This window comes from Setaria viridis, chromosome 8 (genome assembly GCF_005286985.2).
Source record: "Setaria viridis chromosome 8, Setaria_viridis_v4.0, whole genome shotgun sequence".
Classification (NCBI taxonomy): Eukaryota; Viridiplantae; Streptophyta; class Magnoliopsida; order Poales; family Poaceae; genus Setaria; species Setaria viridis.
In genome coordinates, this window is record NC_048270.2 from 4,915,335 (window position 1) to 4,928,940 (window position 13,606).

Consider the following 13,606-nt stretch of genomic DNA (forward strand, 5'->3'; position numbering starts at 1 on the left):
GGCCGATAACGGGTTACTCGGTGACATCCAGCCAGGCCAATCTGGCTGGATTAGGCCCAGCTACCATGTGACGATGGGCCTGTACGAGCATTCCGCAGGCCCAGTAAAAAAAACAACCCACCACCGCTGACGTCACAGTTCTGCTCCAAGTGGACCCACCAACTTCTCTCCCTCTGGGCACGCCTGCATGACATGAGCATCCCTCTCCGTGCGCTGCATGCGAGGCAAAGCCATAGCCATGGCTTCCCCGTCTCCCGCAACGCGCGGCCGCGCGCACAGACACGCATGCAGCAGACGCGCGCGCGTGCGCGCACGCAAGCGAGCTCCCTCCTCCTCTGGCTGCCTCCCACCCCTCGCGCGCGCCACCTTCCCCGGCCCGCCCGCGCGCCCCTCCCCGACGCCCATGGCCGGCTTCATCCACCGCCGCATCCTCCCGCCGTTCCGCCGCCCGCCGCTGCCCTTCTTCCACCCGGGCGCCGGCGCTCCGGCATCCTCGCTCCCCGGCGGCGCCGCGGGGGCCGCTGGGCGCCGGCCCTGGACGCCCCGCCGCATCCTGGACCCCGGCGACGACGCCGTGCTCCGGTGGTACCGCCTCTTCCTCGTCACCTGCCTCGTCGGCCTCTTCGTGGACCCGCTCTACTTCTACCTCCTCCACACCGACGGCCTCGCCGCCTGCGTCTCCATGGACATGGGCATCGGCGTCCTCGTCACCGCCGTCCGCACCTTCGCCGACCTCTTCTACCTCGCCCACATGATCCTCAAGTTCCGCATCGCCTTCGTCGCCCCGAGCTCACGCATCTTCGGCCGCGGTGAGCTCGTCAGGGACCCCGATCAGATCGCCAAACGCTACCTCAAGAACGACTTCATCATCGACCTCGCCGCCATGCTCCCCATCCCGCAGGTAATCTTTTCCAATGCCTTGTACACGTACCGACGTATGCCAATGCATACACGTATATGAGACCCTGTTCATATTGTTAATCTGAGACATCTGACGCAATTCCGTGTTCATGGTTCGCGACACATGACGCATCGCCCTTATAGTTGATTCCTTGAAATTTTACTGAATCATTGAAACCAAACAGTCTGATGAGCTCTGCTTCAAGAATTTTCAATATGTATGCATAATGCATTTGAATTGCTACCCGAGGTCTCATCTTTCAGATGCCACATTACCTATTAGTACAGCAGCTTCTCTGATCAACAACACCGGGATCATCGTGTCCTTGCAGATGATAATCTGGTTTGTGATACCAGCCGTGAGCACGTCCTCCGCCAACCACACCAACAACACGCTCTCGATGATTGTGTTGATCCAGTACATCCCAAGAGTGTACCTCATCATATCACTCAACTCCAAGATTGTCAAGGCGAGCGGAGTCGTCACAAGAACGGCCTGGGCAGGAGCCGCCTACAACCTCCTCCTCTACACACTGGCCAGCCATGTAAGTAAACATTTCGACCAGTCTGAACATTTCAACCATGAAAGGAACAACACCTGACCTTTCATCAGCTTTACAGTTTCTTCACCATGTGTGTGTTTGTGTGTCTCTCTGCAGGTTCTTGGCGCCCTGTGGTACCTGCTGTCAGTGGAGCGTCAGTACTCGTGCTGGATGGAAGTGTGCAACAACGAGGGCAGTTCAGCGGACAGCCCTAGCTGCGTCATGGGCTTCCTGGACTGCAAGAGCAGGGAGAACCCCATGCGGCAGACCTGGCACAACCACAGCGCCATCCAGAAACAGTGCATGCTCCCGGACGCCGAGTACGACTACGGGCTGTTCGCCGACGCCCTCAACCTGGATCGCAACGGGGTCGCATTCATCGACAAGTACCTCTACTGCCTCTGGTGGGGGTTCCGGAACTTGAGGTACGATAGATGATGATGGTAAAGATGAAGCTTTTGCTATCTGACAGATTATGGCTTCAGATTATGCGTGTGCGTGATCCAGAATAAATGTTTTCTGTTCTTTTTTTTTCTATCAAAATTAGTTCCTATGGGCAGAACTTGCAGAACAGCACCTACAAGGGCGAGACGGTGTTCTGCATTCTCATCTGCATCATGGGCCTCGTCTTCTTTTCACATCTCATCGGAAACATGCAGGTATGTGAATTGCATAGTTTCCCTGAATCGCATTACACGCAGACAGCTGAAACCAGACGATGATTGATTTCCATGCATGGGATTGTTACCTGGATCGATCAGGTTTTCATCCCTAGCTACTCACAAATCTTGATCTTTCTTGTTGCAGACGTACTTGCAGTCGATGACGGTGCGTCTGGAGGAGTGGCGCGTGAAGCGTCGCGACATCGAGGAGTGGATGCGGCACCGGCAGCTCCCGCCGGAGCTCCAGGAGCGGGTGCGCCGCTTCTTCCAGTACAAGTGGCTCGCCACGCGGGGCGTCGACGAGGAGTCCATCCTGCAGTCCCTGCCCCTCGACCTCCGGCGCGAGATCCAGCGCCACCTCTGCCTGGCCCTGGTCCGGCGCGTGCCTTTCTTCTCCCAGATGGACGAGCAGCTCCTCGACGCCATCTGCGAGCGCCTCGTCTCCTCCCTGAGCACAAAGGACGCGTACATCGTGCGGGAGGGGGACCCCGTCAGCGAGATGCTCTTCATCATCCGCGGCGAGCTCGAGAGCTCCACGACGGACGGCGGCCGGACCAACTTCTTCAGCTCCATCACGCTCCGCCCCGGGGACTTCTGCGGCGAGGAGCTCCTCACGTGGGCGCTCATGCCCAACCCCAGCCTCAACTTCCCCCAGTCGACGAGGACGGTGAGGTCGGTCACGGAGGTCGAGGCCTTCGCGCTCCGCGCCGACGACCTCAAGTACGTGGCCAACCAGTTCAAGAGGCTGCACAGCAAGCGGCTGCAGCACGCGTTCCGGTACTACTCGCACCAGTGGCGGAGCTGGGGCGCCTGCTTCGTGCAGGGCGCCTGGAGGAGGTACAAGAAGAGGAAGCTGGCCAGGGAGCTCATGAAGCAGGAGGGGATCTACTACCAGGACGCCGACGACGGCGGCGGCGCCGGCGGCGTAGGGGAGGGAGATGGGGCGGGCCTCGGCGGCGGAGACGGTGTGGATACCGACGGCGCGCCGCTGCTGGGCGAGTTCGGCAAGGCCGGGGCGGGGGCTGGAGGTGGTGCTGTCGCCGGAGCGACGGGGGACGGCGCGGACGGCGGCGCCGGGGCCGCGCACCTCGGGGCGACGTTCCTGGCGTCCAAGTTCGCCAAGAACACCAAGCGCGGCGCCGCGGCGCACCAGAAGCGGATCGACGACGTGGCCGGCATCAAGTTCCCCAAGCTCGCCAAGCCCGACGAGCCGGACTTCTCCTTGCACACCGACGACGTGCTGTGAATGTGAGTGGGTAGCGGCGGCCGTTTTGCATTGCCAGCACATGCACGGTCTCTCCTCCTCTTCCTAGCCTCCTCTTGTTGTTGTCATTGTTGGGTCACCAGATGCAGGTATACACGCCATGCTGCCGTATGAGATCGAAGCACGAGCCTGCCACTGTACTAGGGCGTAGATTGGTAGATGTGTTGATGGAGTCGCAGGGCTACATCGTTGTACTGTATACTAGTGCTGATTTAGTGAAATTATTGACCTCACTTCAGACTTCAGACTTGCAGACGACTTTTGGGGTTGTTCATGTATGTGACCTTGTGATGTTGCGTAGGGGAGCTCTATTTGTACGCTACACTTTTACTTAGAAATGCACCTCCACCTTAACATGAACAATTGACTAGATAATTCGATGCCACTGTGTGATGATATTCGTTTCCTTTAGAATCTCTTCATTTGACATGGAAAAGGATGATGTAATATCTAAAATGGCAATCCACTATAAACATGCTGCCACGGATATTAACTCTATCTAAATTAAATGGGGAGCAATAATTTAATTGTTCATAACTCATGAATATGCATGGCCATTGAAAGGTGCATCTATATATAGTAGTGCCTATCTACAAACAGGGCATGATCTTGTTAACGCACAGCCTGCCAGTAAACCACTCTGTAAATACGGATAATATACTATGAAAAAAGAAATACTTTCTTGGCTGATCAAATAACTAGTCAGTTTGGTGGCATAATGTGACTCATTGACGTGGTGATCAATGAAAATGAAAATGAATGACAAATTTGTTTGCCTGCATGTACCTAATTCGTCCCGTACTCGTACTCAATGGATGTGGGTATGGGTGTCCCACCCAAAGATCCAGATTCTACCCATATTAAGATAGGTTGGGGGCGGGTGTAGAATTTCACCCACACCCTGTAGATGTCCGAAATAGCAAAATCGTTCCATATTGGCATATATGGTTGCGTAAGATGACTATTATATGACTGGTGTGCCATGAATACGTGAAACGTTAAGTTTGGCTTGTCTGGACTATTTTTTTTGTTAGATCCTTTGATTTATTACTCAGATCTGAATGTGGTTGCCAAATTCATACTACATTGATTAATATCATATGATACTAATGATATATATTTTTGTACTACGAACAAACTAATTTACAAGGCCAACAGGTTGTTGTGCATTGGTTGCATTCTGGTTTGGACTCGTCATGGCTCCATCCAATTGAGTTTTGTGGCATGAAATTAGTATGGAGGCACAAAGGCTCCAACAAATTGATGTTCACGGTGTCTATGAAATTGATGTTCACAGTACAAGACTATAGCTAGATGTCATTAACGTTGATCATGATCATTTTGTCTTGATGGTTTATACTAATGGATTGGTGGAAGGGTACAATCCCTTAAATTCAAAAGAAGTTTCCAACAACCGTACTTATCAATAAGCGGTCACGGGAAAACTAAAATAGGGTCACTGGGGACATATGCTCCCACTCATATTCTTGCTTCTAGTTGTCTTAAACCTTTTTTTTTTATTTCAAAGATACATCCACTACAAAATTAGGGTGAGTAGAAACTATAGTCACGATCTTCAGAAACAACGCTTGGTGCGCCCTCAACTCGTCATCCGACTACGTCGCCATCAACGTCTTCAGGGATCTGACGGACGACGAGGTGGCCGAGGTGTACAACTGCGCGGTCAACCCTCAGCGCAGCCCGAGCGGAGAGAGCCCCCCACCCCCCACCGCCGGTGACCACTCCGGTCCCGACGTCCACCCACACCCCCTACCACCAGTGACCACTCTAGTCCCAGTGGTGACCACTCTAGTCCCAGCGTCCAGACAACCTCCCTCTCCCCGGCAGTCTCCCCGGCGTTGGAATCCATGTCTGTTGGCGGTGATCTCTCAATTAGAAAGTTCTAGTCTTCATCTTCCCTTGGGAGAGAAGAAGTTCAGGCATCATAAGAAAGAAGGAATCACCACCCCGCAATAGCAATGAAAGGATCCCCAATGGAAGCTCCCTACTTATGGGGAAAAGATCTCGGAATATGAAGTTGTACTTAATTATCAGACATTGAGACCAGGTGATCCCCTTCTAACTGATACCCCCCTTTATTCATGGAAATGGTTGTGCTGTCCTTGCTTTTGCTTGCATAAGTGCCTCCCACCTCTCTTCAAATTTCCATCATGTTCCAATGGACTTCTCGAAGTTTAACTTTCAACTATCCAAAGACTTCAGTCAGAAAGTTTATGATCAATTGGGAACCCAAGTCAATGCTGACGGGAAACCAGCAGGCAAGGTTTTTCACCTGTTGGTATCAATCAGTAGAAATAGGTTCAGGCTTTCAGAAGAATCAGTCAATACATGCTTGCAATCAGTGTTAGGAGGCAAAGCCCATTTCTTCTTGGCCGAACAGCTTGAAGATCAGATATTTAAATTCTCAATTTCTTCTAAACAAGTGAGATTTCTGGTAACTAATCTCAATCCTGTGGCCTGTGAGCTCTTCACATTATCTTTCTTTCTATATAATGATAAGGGGTTCTCAAGGGCTCTTCTATTCGCCAAGGAAGATTCAGGACCATCATTTGTATGGGAAAAGGTCCATCCAAAGAAGAACAAAGCAGGTCTCTTTGCTCAAACCAAAAAATTCATATTGGACCTCTCAGAGTACCAAACAAATCAATGAGCCTTCGGGGATGCAATCCTTCTTCAGAAAGGTTCCAGATGCTCCTGTTGGGTGGCAAAATTGGCATGCTGACAATTTAGAAAGGAATAAACTCTCCTATGCTGGTGTGGTTAAATCTACCCCCACACCTCTAATAGGGGCAAATAGAACTCTGTTGGGCATCGGCAAGGGAAAGATTAGTGGCACCTACCAGCATCGCTCATCCTATAATTTGCAAAGCCTCCCCAACTCTCGCAGATCAGTCTTCGCAAGATTATCATTACCTCGAACATCAGTGTTTCAATGACTGAACACCAACAAGCCTAGCCAATTTGAATTTCGTCAATGGGCTACTTTGGCGTCTGGACCCTCAGGCCCACCCGTTACACAGCTCGATACTGTTGCACGCTCTGGTATTTACTGTGGCCGCTACTTAACTACTAACCACCCGACGCACGCCTGCAACCGCCGTCTAAAGTGCTGGCACTGTAAACTATGAGGACACCATTTCAAGGCGTGCCCTCTGTTTCACAGTCTCCAAAACTTCACCCGGTCTGTTACTACTGCGCCAACCAGTAACTTCTCCTCAAATCCTGCAACTGTTGCTTGGTCGGAGGATGCTGGGCACAATTGGTTCCAAATGGGCCGGGCAACGCAAGATGGGCTGAATTGCCAAAGGCCACAAGTTTTCTCTTCACTAAAGGAGTTGGGACGGGCAGTTCTTGGTATACGAAAGGACGCTGACCCTTCGGCTTCATCGCCCTCCCCTCACTCTCCACTACCACAAAACCAAGAAAACCCTAGGAGCATTGTAGCAAAAACTTTGGAGGTAGAGCACATCCCAAATTTGCAATTTTACCAACCAGAAGCTGGAGGTCGTGTGCTTGAGTTACAATTGATTTAGCACTGTCCATGTTGAAATCAAAGAACTTTTCGCACACATACAACCAGCGACTGGCTTCGGCTTCTGCATATTTTTGCTCCAAAGTCTCCCACAGCATGGTGGCCGATGAGTAATTCATATACACATCATAGAGTTGGTCCACCCAAATGGTGAGGATGCAGCTCAATGCGGTGTTATTCGCATTCTCAAACTGCATAGTCTGCTCTTCTGTGAAGGGAAACACAGGGTATATCACTCACCACAGCCCCAATGACATGAGCCAAAACTTGGCCCTTGTCTACCATCTGCGGAAGTTCTCACCTCCAAACCTCTCAGGTTTCATGGCATCAGATGCATTTGCCATTGCTAGATCACAGAAATAGTCACAATCAGATTTTTGGATTCTTAGAAATATGTGCCTAAAATACAATCCATATTTTATTTGGAGGAAAAACATATAGATAAAACATGATGCAAGCATATAACACATGTAAACAGGCAACATACTAACTAGAACAGGATCGCGCAAGGTGATCCCGCACAGAGCGAAGTTGATCGTGTTGAAGTAGATGTTGCAGAATCACCAAGCGGTCGCGCGTAGACGCTGCCCAAAAACCTGATTGCCGCCCCGTGCAGGAGTCTCGGAGTAGTTGTTTCGGAGATCCCGCTTTCATTCAAGTCCAGTGCACGCCGAATTCAAAGGTCGATGAGGCGCGGCAGCAAGAGGTTCAACATAGCGAAAACGGAGTGCGCGAGTGGGGAGATGAGTGTGTGATAGTGTGGCTTACAATCAGGACGTCTCCTGGTGTTATAGGCCTCATAGCACATCAAATTCCCCTCATCAAGCAGTAGAAACTGCCATTTGAATGACAGAAACTACTGCAATCAAATAGCAGAAAGTAATGCACCTTATTGCTGTTTAAAATGGCAGTTTCAATTACATTGAAGCATCATTAGGCTCAGCATAAAAAAATAGAAACCGCACAAATAATAGCCTGGTATACACGTACACGTCGCGCAAATCGCGAGTTGCGCGTGCGTGTAGCAACAGTCTTATTCTATCTCATGCGCACCTATTTTGCATAGAGAGGAGACTCCCATATTTAAGCAAGGCAACCTCTCCTTAAATTAGTAATATGGGACTAAATGTTGTGTATACTTTCAAATTTTTCAAATTGGACCACAGATGAACCTAGATCCAATGTACTTCTCTCTTACTCTTATACTCTCAACCAATCTCCCATCGCGAAATAACCATTCATTCGTAAATTGGAAAAGAACAAAACGAAGAATAAAAACAGACATTTTGCTGCGTTTATTTTGCCGGACACAGTATCTCGCATCACAGTGTCACAGTCTCACAGACCATTGGCCAGTCCCACGTGGACTTGACGCGGCAGGCCTTTTGTTTATCCCTGGCGCTTTCCAGGTCCGACGTGGCGCGGGCCCCGCGCTCAGTCCTCTCAGCTCTCGGAAGGCCCATCAACTGTGGCCCATCCCTTTCGACATGCTCCGCCGGGCGGTTAAAAAGGAGTGAAGGCAAATGACAATCAGCAGGGTAAACAAAAGTCAAACACATGGAGCAGCATCATGATTCGTGAATCTTTTAGGCAAAAACAAAGGAGACGAGGAAAAAAAAAATCTTCCAATCAAGTACTCCTCCATGTTCCTCGTGGATATTTTAATCCCAATCCGTCGCCATCAATCAGTACGTGCAATTACGTGTCCGTGAGGAATTATTTGTTCACGAAAGAACAAAATAGAGCGAGAAAACAAGCGAGTTGGGTGAACGTGTAAAACATGCGACCACCATCAACCTTGGGCACTTGCATTTGATCCAATCCGGTATCCGATGGGGCACTTTGATCCAATCCGGTCCAAGCCAATCAATGGGGCACTTTGATCCGAAAGAGACAATTCCATAGAGCTTTCCTTGTACAGGTGTCTTAATTGCTGCGCTCTAATCCGATATCTCCACGGTGACTTTTTGTAAAAAGATCTAACGGGTCCAACAAAATGGCGAGCTCCAGTATTCATCGCGTGGAGGAGGGGCGGAAAAAAAAATCAGCAAACAGTAGAAAGCGACGTGTAAAGGAATTGAGGAAAATATCAGGGGGGGATTATAAAACAAGAGGCCGGAGACGCTTTCCATCAAAGTAAATTGCAAATAATTTTCCCTTTGTATTTTTTTTAATGTTAAAGAATGAGCTTCCTTATTAAAATTGAAGGGAGGCAGGGAGCAGCCGAGAAAGAGACGGTCTCCTCCCTCTCCCATTGTCCGCACGGCAACCACCAGGCCTAACCAGCTACCTCCGAGTCCGACCCTGTCTGTCCATGGCAGCGCCGCCGCCGGCGTCCCAAGAGCCGCCGACGCGCTAGAGTGCTACACCCATGGGGGCCGCCGGCGGCCGCGCGGCGCCGTCGTGGCGGTCGCTGCTGCTCGCGCTGTGCCTGCTCCCCGTCGCGCTGCCGCTGCTGCTCCTCTGCCTGCCGCTGCTCTGCGTCGCCGTCGCCGCCGCCCGCTTCCGCCGCCGCCGGAGGAAGCTGTTGACGGCGGGGAGGAGCGGCTGCCGCGTCGCCAGCGGTGGGGGGCGCCGCGCGCCGGAGGATGGCGAGGGGCACCGCGCGGAGCTGCTGCGCAAGTACCTCCAGGACCAGATGGAGCTCGTCGGCGCCGACGCCGGGGCCGGGGACGACGGCGGCGGCGGCGACCGGAGGCAGAGCTCCGGACAAAGCCATCCGCAGTAGTATCGTGGCGTAAGAGAGGTAGCTGCTGATTGTGATTGGGCGCAAGGAACAGAGCACGCCAATCTTGGAGATGAAGGCTCATTAGAGGATTTTTTTTGTTTTGTTTCTTGATTCTCCATTTGTGTAGCTGCAGATGCGGAGGGGATTTTTGCTTCTGTGAGTGTGAGAGTTGTATTGACATGAGAGTTGTATTGACGTGAGGTGAGATCATCTCATGGTTTGCTGAATACTGATGGATCAGATAGATGTTTCAGGCAGATGAATGATTGGATTTTTCTGTGAGCTGTTATACCTTACCATCTTTCTCTGCTTTCTTGCTCATTCGCCATTATTCAGGCACGGCAACATACTAATCATGTAGCTGGAGCACCTTTGTCATTAAGAAAAAACTTAGCAGTTCATCACGGCGGCTTTTCGTAATCAAGCATTCAAGATGGTCTGCTCTGACAAAAGAATTTCACCTTAAGTAATCCGTACAGTAACTGTTCGGTGAAAGGCAGGTAACTGTTCTGTGATTCAGCAGTTACCTGACTCACTGAATGCAAGAACTGCTCGATCTTTCCTCTGTTTTCTTGCTCACGCGTCGTACATGTCATAGCATTAGCATTCTCTTCATCAAAGAGTTTTCTGCTCGTCACGATTACTTGCCAATTTTTGTACCATAATGTCTGAATGCATCAAGATTGCGATGCCATGACGGCGGTTACATAGTGAGAGCTTACGCCTTGTTTGGGAGGGAGGAGCTAAACTTTAGCCCTGTCACATTAGATGTTCGGATGCTAATTAGAAGGACTAAATATGAGCTAATTACAAAACTAATAGCAGAACCCCTAGACTAAATCGCGAGATGAATCTATTAAGCCTAATTAATCCATTATTAACGAATGGTTACTGTAGCACCACATTGTCAAATCATGGACTAATTAGGCTTAATAGATTCGTCTCACGATTTAGCCTAAAGGTTGTGCAATTAGTTTTGTAATTAGTCTATATTGAATACTTCTAATTAGTGTCAAACATCCAATGTGATAGGGTTTAGCCCCTGTCTCTCAAACACCCCTTTAGTTCGCACTTCGCAGATAGCAGGTGGTTTCCAGAAACTCTAGATTGACGAGCAGCTTAAGAATAAATTTTGATATCTGTTGCGAGATCTGATTTCTTAAACAGGTAGATTTTTTTACAGTAGGTAAACCTTTGGTTTGCCGCATGTTCGGCCTTCCGACAGTCTTGGATTTACACCACCATGGATGGCACCTTCTACCTACCTGTTGTACTAGAGGTGGGACTTGGGTGTACACCCCGACCCTCTCCGGTCTCGTGCCACATATTTATTTATTTATTTATCATATTGTGAGGATTACGACAGAAAGATGGATCACGTACGTAAGCTCGTGTCTTGGGCGGTCCTGAAATGGCATGACCCGAGTCTCAGCTGCATTCCAAATATTGGTGAAGCTAAAATTTGACACTCGGGTATTCCTTAGAGACAAAAAGAAAAAAATTATTATCATAAAGAAAAAAAATTATTATCATGAAAAAAAATTATTATCATAAAGTTGTGGTAGACCTGAGCAAATGAAGCCTGGCCCAACCCGGCCTGAGCCCGTAGGGCTAAGCTCGGTCTGACTCGATTACTTATTTCAATTGCTTTTGCTCACCCTTCCTAAATAGAAGAACTCCTTTTTTTCTCTTGACTTTAAACTAGCCGGCACGACGAAAGCAGGCAGACAAGGCCTTCTGTTTTGATGGGCCAAATCTCCGGCCCAAATAGATGGGTCGAATATTCAAGGCAGGCTCCTGCCTGCACGTCCACCACAACTTGTGGGCTGTGGCCATTTAGTTAGCAACCACACCAAAGCAGACCAAAACTACTCCATCCACCCCAAAATAAATGCACTTTTAGAATTTAGGTAAAAAATCAATGTTAATGAGAAATCTTTTTTATATACCCCTGTAAAAATGCAATCATTGCATTTTGTCAGGAGAGAAAGTAGAAAAAGACAACTAGATTTAGGTGGCCCTGTTCCTAGACGTGCGCTTATTTTGGGATAAATTTTGAATTCTAAAAATACACTTATTATTATGAGACGGAGGGAGTAGACATCACAGTCAGACCAAAGGCATTTCCTGACTCTAATTTGCTTTAATCGGATTCAGATATATATATCCCGTACTAATGACACGCGATTAGCTTTTGATGGCCATGAGACGAGCTGCTCGTAGCTTGCGTGCACGACGAGGCCGTCGCCCAAGAACCAAGCCATGCATGCCCATGCCGCCGCCGACCCAGAGATGATTGCCATCACGGCGGCCTCGCCGAACAGGACGAGGACGAACACGGGGACCATGACCCAAGCATAGATCGAGTTCGACGGCAGACATGATGACCAAGCTTGTCTCGCCGGCGCTGGCTTAGTAACGACGATGTCGGCGCTTTGGTGCTTGCATTTCTTCGTTGCCTTTTGGCATCAATACATCATGTACAGCCCTTTATTAATTCAGTGAAGTTTATCCCGACTTCTTAAAAAAAAGAAAGTTTAAGAGAAATGCTAGAACTAAAGACCTAACAAGAGTAGTCCAAGGAAATTGCTTTGCACAAAATTGAATCTCTTCTTACCTTTTGGATCTCGTACCACAATTGTTTCTTGAGGTATGCTTCAAATCCAAGGAGGTTTCGATGAGCAGAAAGGGGAAAGATATTTGAGCCCTCACCACAATAATTATGAATGTAGGCATTGCAACTTAGCCCGGCCCATGGAACACAAATTAGGCCCAGGAAGCAGAAAACATTTCAAAAAGGAAAGAAACAGTCAGACCAGAAGCTTTTCAGAGCAAAGCAAGGAGCCCCAAAAAATAGATAAAGAAAGATTATGAATCAAGCACATAAACACTACTACTGGAGAGTAACTTATCTTGTGTAGCGTCTAAAACCTCATCCGTACCGGTTATTAGGTTGGCATAACGAAGCCGATGCGAATACTCTATATTTCTGCCGGCCGTGCCAGCCGGTAGAAACAATAAATACCTATGCACATGGGTATATGATCCGGCACTGAATATTTATGGAGAAAAAAGCAAAACAATATTTGTAGCCCTCCGGTGCTACCCCTGCAAGCTACCCTCGTAGTCGCAAAGTCGCAAGTTACACGTTTTTCATGTCAAATAAGAGCATCCTATTTACACTTGTAAGTCACAAGTTTCAGCATTAGAACTCACAACGTAACCTTACTTCTCGCACGATCTTTCCTTACCATCCTATTTACACACATAGCTAAATGCAGGAAGGGATTCTATTCATTTTGACTCGTGTTGTTTAAAGCTTTGATCCATTATTTGAGCATCTAAAAGACTTTAATAAAAAAAATTCAACCGCAAAGTTGCAAATTTCATCTAAGTGTACAATTATTTTTATAAAATTTATCTCTTACGAATCCAAATATTATAATAATGATGGGAAAACTACCCGTACCGGATTTAAATAGAATCGGCACGACTAATCCTAAAGTATCCGTGCCGGCTCTATTTCGGCTAGACATGGATATATATGCCAATATGGACGAGTTTTTTTTTCTTGTCATAGTGTAAAACAAAACCATTCGACCCATAAAAACAAATTAGTCTAAGATAGTATAAATCTTCGAGCAGGTTAGATAACACAAATTTGATTGACAAGAGATAATAAAAGTAGCCCAGCATGGTTTAGAGCTCATCTGGAATTCCTCATACACTTCAAACCAAATTTAGTGTCGATCTCAAGATCTGGTCACTGCTAGGTCCAGTCCTAAAGCCCCCTTTAGTACCGGTTGGCCTTGAGTACCGGTCCTAAACCCCCTAGTACCGGTCTGATCTCAAACCAAATTGGCCTTCAATACCGATCCTAAACCCCCCTAGTTCCAGTTATGCAACCGGTACTGCTATATCGGTACTAGAGGTCTTTTAGTATCGGATCAAATAACT

At 48.6% G+C, this 13,606-nt stretch overlaps 2 protein-coding genes across 4 annotated transcripts; both read left to right on the forward strand.

Moving 5' to 3' along the window:
* The first annotated feature begins 380 nt into the window (after positions 1–380).
* LOC117833835 (cyclic nucleotide-gated ion channel 18) lies at positions 381–3,620 on the forward strand. Of its 3 annotated transcripts, none has more exons than XM_072295605.1 (6): positions 381–901; positions 1,233–1,445; positions 1,560–1,867; positions 1,990–2,101; positions 2,250–3,024; positions 3,151–3,620. In XM_072295605.1, exons 1-6 carry the CDS (start codon positions 404–406, stop codon positions 3,348–3,350), a joined length of 2,106 nt encoding a protein of 701 aa, XP_072151706.1. In that variant the 5' UTR covers positions 381–403; the 3' UTR covers positions 3,351–3,620. The 3 variants fall into 3 exon arrangements, with proteins under 3 accessions (XP_072151706.1, XP_072151707.1, XP_034569324.1); XM_072295606.1 differs by having other exon boundaries at positions 2,250–3,018; XM_034713433.2 differs by having other exon boundaries at positions 2,250–3,620.
* Positions 3,621–9,059: 5,439 nt separating this feature from the next.
* On the forward strand, positions 9,060–9,906 carry LOC117866599 (uncharacterized). Its single transcript, XM_034750847.2, has one exon. It carries the CDS (start codon positions 9,293–9,295, stop codon positions 9,647–9,649), a length of 357 nt encoding a protein of 118 aa, XP_034606738.1. The 5' UTR covers positions 9,060–9,292; the 3' UTR covers positions 9,650–9,906.
* Positions 9,907–13,606: the final 3,700 nt, after the last annotated feature.

What these genes read in the sequence shown, in the direction of transcription:
- LOC117833835 (XM_034713433.2), top strand. Translation starts at nt 404, where the DNA reads ATGGCCGGCTTCATCCACCGCCGCATCCTCCCGCCGTTCCGCCGCCCG. An exon ending in TCTACACACTGGCCAGCCAT is followed by an intron (nt 1,446 to 1,559) that starts GTAAGTAAACAT and finishes GTCTCTCTGCAG; the next exon opens with GTTCTTGGCGCCCTGTGGTA. An exon ending in TGGGGGTTCCGGAACTTGAG is followed by an intron (nt 1,868 to 1,989) that starts GTACGATAGATG and finishes TATCAAAATTAG; the next exon opens with TTCCTATGGGCAGAACTTGC.
- LOC117866599 (XM_034750847.2), top strand. Translation starts at nt 9,293, where the DNA reads ATGGGGGCCGCCGGCGGCCGCGCGGCGCCGTCGTGGCGGTCGCTGCTG.